Source organism: Fragaria vesca, linkage group LG6 (assembly GCF_000184155.1).
Source record: "Fragaria vesca subsp. vesca linkage group LG6, FraVesHawaii_1.0, whole genome shotgun sequence".
Lineage (NCBI taxonomy): Eukaryota > Viridiplantae > Streptophyta > Magnoliopsida > Rosales > Rosaceae > Fragaria > Fragaria vesca.
This window is the reverse complement of record NC_020496.1, coordinates 9633199-9638900: the sequence shown is the minus strand read 5'-3', so window position 1 is coordinate 9638900 and position 5702 is coordinate 9633199. Positions and strand designations below refer to the sequence as shown.

Sequence of the window (5702 nt, the reverse complement as noted above, 5' to 3'; positions counted from 1 at the left end):
AATTTATCAATACCGCTGGAGATGCTCCCTACATAAGTATAATCTATTAAAGTCCCTTTGGGACATTCGATAAAATCCGATATAATCTATTAAAAAAAAAAGTAAAAACAAAATCTAAACAAAACAAAATGACACGTGGCAGACTGGGATACTGGACCACGTATAAGACCATTTCCAACAATTGGTTTAAAACCTAAACCTATATTCATATTTTAGGTCACCTAAACCTATAACTATTCATATAGGTTTTGCATCTCCAACCCATGGAGACAAAATCCAAACATATTTAATCATTATATATAATAATTTAATCACACATGGAGTGAAACTTGCGTTTAATGGAAAAAACTTGAGTTTAAACAAAATTTGTTTGCTCTGCCGATTGAATTAAACAAATTGACAGTTCTAATGAAAGATAACAGTCTTATGATCAGCCGTCAATTTATTTGATACATTAATTTGACTAACTAAACGAATTTTGTTTACATTGATTTTTTGCAGGGTAATCTTTATTGGTTAATTCAACATTTGAACGGTTAAGATTATAATTCATATTGAAAAAAGTATGTAAACAAAAGAGAGGTCGAACGCATATGTACATACCAGTACGGACACAAGTTTTTTCCTTGTTTAATCATATCATATCATACATAGCTATTTTATATTAATAAAATCTGACATTGTCCCATTCACTCATCCTCATAAATTATAGGTTTGGTCCTATTTAGTTGAGTCAAAATATGACACATTAATTTTAGGTAAATCTTATTTTAACTCAACTTAAATAGTGGGTTAGAGATGAGATTTTTTATAAATCCTAAACCTATTATAGGTTTTAAACCAAAGATTAGAGATGGCTTAAGAAACTTCAGACGAGTGTGTCCACACATGGTCAAATGAAAGTTTTTTCCTTTGCAAGAACACTACTTTCGGTTACATGGAGCATCACCATGAGTAGCCTATGAGCCAATAAGACAGAAATGTTAATAAACAACTTTATTGGGTTTTACAGAAAAAACAAACAAACTCAGATTCAAACATGCATGCATGAGAGAGAGAGCTTATAACTTTATTTTATGGATACTTATTCCAACAACCCATCCCTCAAGCTCAAGGTTTAAGGATATTGAGCAGATGCATGCAAGCTACTGGAAAACACACAAGATCATGGGCTCTTGGAGTTGTTAGTCCAGGCCTTTCATCCATTTCAACAACACAATCATTATTGTTCATCTTCTTGCTTGGAATAACCTTCCAATCAAAGCACTGAATCATTGCTGCCACCAGACTAGGAACCATTTTCATGGTCAAGTTGATACCGGGACATATTCTCCTCTCGGACCCAAATGGAAGAAACTGAAAAAGTTGACCTCTAACATCCATTCCGGTTATCTGGTCACCCCCTTCTAAGAATCTTTCAGGCCAAAAGTCCAAAGGTTTTTCCCAGTTTTTAGGATCTCTTCCGATGGCCCAGTTGTTCACAAAGAGTATGGTATTCGTCGGAATAACATATTCCCCGACCTTGTAGTCTTCTACTGATATTCTTGTGACCATAGGAACATGTGGGTGTAGCCTAAATGTTTCTTTGATGATAGCTTGGATGTATGGAAGAGTTGAACCATCAGATTCCTCCACTATTCGTTCATTTCCAACTACACGATCGATCTCCTCCCTTGGTTTCTCGAGCACCGCCGGATGATTGATGAGTTCCGCTAACGCCCACTCCATTGCAATAGCTGTTGTGTCAGTACTAGCCGTGAATAAATCCTGAAAAAGGAAAAAGAAAATCGTATATAAGTCATCACAAGTATATATATATGATCGATGAGTAAAGGGTGCTATATATAAAGAATAGAAAATTTCATGCAAGTCCACTTTTCAACATTTTCTTTCACGTGAGTCTACCTAAACATTTTTACCCATACAAGTCCACTTTTAAGGTTAAATCTGTCACTTTACTTTTATGATGTACCCAGAATATCATTCTCTCTTTACACCAAGTCTGTTCCTCTCCCTTCTAAAAATAAGTCTCTCTCTCACTCTCTCTCTCTCTCTCTCCCCGTTCTTCCGCTTCGATTCCGACGCCGCGATGACGAAGCCGCCGCCGTCTCGACGCGACTTCCGGCTCGGCCTTGATTGCATCTCCTCAACGTGCTGCCGGATCTACAAGGTCCAACCAACTCCGACGACGTCGTCCGCCTCCTGCTCACACTACAACAATTCCCAGCATTAGTGACCGATAGAGTGGTCACAAAAACTAGCCATTTAGGTCACTAATTGTGTTTAGTGACCAAAAAAAGGTGGTCACTGAGTGGTCACTATAGACTCGTCACTAATTCTCAATAGTGACCACTTGCAATACTTGGTCACTAAAATCATAACTTCTAGTGACCACCAAAATTTGGACACTGATGGTATTAGCATTAGTGACCACAAAGTTGATCACTAAAGGAGTCAAATGTAGTCACTGAAAGGCATTATTTTGTCACTAAACCTCAGCTACGTACATATATTAGTGACCATGTCAACAGGCCACAAAAACATTAGTCAGTGAAAAAAATAATAATATAAATCGGCATATAAAAGCCTTTCTAAGCCCCTTTAATTGTTACTTTTGAATGTAAGTAAATTACAATGAATACCGACAAGATTGTGAATTACAAAAATATAATCTAGAACAATAAAAAAATTGATATGCACAGAACTCCTTAACTATTTAACCAATAGCGAACATTAAATATGATAGATACTCATTGGAAGTCTTGCGAATAATGCAAAGTCTATATATCTATAAGCATTGCTGATACGTAACCAATACGACACCTGACTTTTTCCCTGTGCATGATTCTCCATAATCTTTATCTTCTTCCATGCCATCATGCAGAGAACAGTTCTGACAAACTGAGTATACAGCACAAAGCTAAGAAATGCTAGAGATATGTACCTGAGAAAAAAGCATTCAATTCATAGACGTTAATTCTGAACAAAAATAAATGCTAATGATGAAGAGATGAATCAAAAGTTCTTCAAAATCTAAAACAATTGGTAATGAATCTGAATTTTAATCAAGTTTAGCTAATCCCCAAGATAAGAATAATGTATATTACAACATCTAATTTGTGGTTCCAATGGCAGAGCTATACTTAGACCATGGCACCCCTCGTAATTTTTTAAAACTTGTGTATTATCATGTATTATGAAGAGGTTTTGATATAATTGAAGTATAAGCTCTATAATTTATAAGGTTTGGCCCCTGTTTCTTTCCAATAATAAATCATAAACATCATTTGTTGTTAATAGGTTTAATCCCTTGATCATCTCTTACCATATACTCTATTCGTAATCAATTCCATAATGAATAATTTCTTCTTTTTTCTCATTCTATTATGTACAAATACTTTGTATTGATGAACTACTAATTTCATATCAGTTTTTTAAGTCTAGTATGATGCCCAAAATACAAAAGTTAATTATCTTTTAATTTTGTACTCGTATATACAATTATTCAATTTCAAATAATATGTAATTTTTACTTTCTAACTCGGCCCCCCTTAATATATAGTCTTGGCTCTGCCCCTGTGCGGTTCTATGAGTTTTTACATTACAAGGTTTTTTTCTAAAAGAAACTTTCAAATGCCATATAAGGATTTAATTAGAAAGTATACTTAAGAGTTTGGACATACATCAAGTATGGAAGAGTCGTGGTTTTCAGTAGAGAAAGCTAAGTAACTACAATCAAGCTCATGATACAATTTATGGCCTCTTGATATCTAAAGCTAGCAAAGAAGAAATGAAAATTCGCTTCAACTAGGACATCTAGTATCTAACATTTACATGAAAATGTAAAATCAGGCAGTCATCTCCAGTAAGTTGAAAAGAAATTAAGACAACATACCCCGTTGTAAAAGAGGCTCTGGTTACTGCTATATTTAAAAAGAAGCAAGGTTGAGCTCTTCCTCTTTCAAACCGATGATGTTGGTGCCCTTTCTGCCACATTTTCCAAATCCATTGCAGGAACTACAAAAGACACTAGCATAAACATAATAATGATATTGACTTGTTTAAACTGTAAAAACCCAATTTAGATAATAAATAAACAATTAGAACAAGATTTGAGATACCCAAAAATCAGCAATAATGGAATCCCAACCCCGGCCCTGACTCAGGTCACCAATAATTCCAAACTCAAAAGAAAGGAAGATCACTAAAGCTAAATTGGAATTGAAAAAGAATGTACTCAACCTTAAATTAAATGTCAATGGGTACTGGGAATTGTGAAGAAAGTTACATTGCAACTGATTTTAAGTTGAACAGCAGGGCAACTGCATCTTTGGATCTGTCATGAAGCAAAAGTAACTCAAACCCCATAAAAGAAACTGATTCTTGAATCATGCTCCAAATGTCTAAATGGTGCCAAACATTGAATATTGCATAATTATATACAAGAACATAGATGAGGCTTTCTGTTGTTAAGATCTTTTATTTTCTTTACATACAACAATTTTATATCCATTCGAAGATATAAGCTATGATGAATAGCAATTCTAAAGACATACAAAATGCTAACAGTATAAAGCAACTTAGATCAAGCTAGTGAAGTAAAATCAACAAGTAATAGCACTGTAGATTGACCAGAAAGAGTAAAAGACTACTCTGTCAAAATAAAATTAAGGTGGCAGACACAAATAAACACACCTGCTGGAGTTACTACTTTGTCTACTAAAATGGAAACTACCTGAACTCATCTGCACTTCAAACCTAACTAATAAGATTGAGAATGATAACTTTTAACACTATGCACAAACATAGGAATTTAGTGAACCCTTAAAAAAATATGTAGAATTACTGGATGATTCTTGGGATGATTCTTTGTCTGTTAAGATTGACAATAAAGAGCGCTCACAGACCCAACAAAAAAATACAGATATAACTCGGCCACAAAACTAAAGATCCCTTAGACACTACATCGACAAGACTGCACCTGCGGTGAACATAGTGGGCTCACCATTGCTAATCTTCAATTGGGATACATCAACATGTCTTTTCTTGCTCCAGTTTGAAAATAAGTGCATCAATATTTGCAATACTTGCATACAAATTGTTCACGCAACCTGTTTTTTATTTGTTTATCATTTTATCTTGTAATAAAATTCAGATTTTAAGTTCCTTTACTTTACTAGTACAGTTAACATTTTCTTGACATAAACAAAAAAGAAAGCAGAAGATAAAATTTCTCTAATCTTGTAACTGTAAGGACACCCAAAGTTATCAACATAGCAATATTTTCCCTTCTGTCATAAAATTATTTTTCCTCCTAAGTTACAAGGGTTGGGATTGATTAAAGTATGTTCTTATGCAGGTGCTTCATAGTAAGTTCACAGTGATTAGGATTGGATTATTTTTCTATTATGTACACACATACAGTAAAATGAATTGGGAACAAAAGGAATTTGCATTATGCCATTGTGAAAAAAACAGAATGAATTAGCACCACAACCCTAAACCAACTTGTGGATGTTGAAATGAACCCACACAGACAATAAAATCAACACAAAAACACACTTTTACGGATCAATGAAGCACCCAAAAACACGAAAATATGACACAAACGCAAGAAATAATCCTTAAAAGGTTGATGGCGATCTTGCCCAAACAACCAAACACCAAAATCCAATCACTAGAGCCGTAATATGGTATAATCT

At 34.4% G+C, this 5702-nt stretch overlaps 2 protein-coding genes across 2 annotated transcripts in view; both read right to left on the bottom strand.

The window, feature by feature from the left end:
* Window positions 1–1110: 1110 nt before the first annotated feature.
* LOC101297174 (licodione synthase-like) overlaps window positions 1111–5702 on the bottom strand; it is an 8101-nt gene continuing 3509 nt past the window's right edge. Inside the window, exons 2-3 of the mRNA XM_004305175.1 lie at window positions 4633–4653; window positions 1111–1767 (exon numbers count right to left, since the gene is read on the bottom strand). Coding sequence (XP_004305223.1) covers window positions 1111–1767; window positions 4633–4653 — 678 coding nt within the window. The remainder of the gene's footprint in view (window positions 1768–4632; window positions 4654–5702) is intronic.
* On the bottom strand, window positions 2568–4339 carry LOC101309559. The gene is made up of 2 exons (XM_004302743.1): window positions 3896–4339; window positions 2568–2944 (listed from the first exon to the last, which is right to left on the bottom strand). Exons 1-2 carry the CDS (start codon window positions 3994–3996, stop codon window positions 2734–2736), a joined length of 312 nt encoding a protein of 103 aa, XP_004302791.1. The 5' UTR covers window positions 3997–4339; the 3' UTR covers window positions 2568–2733.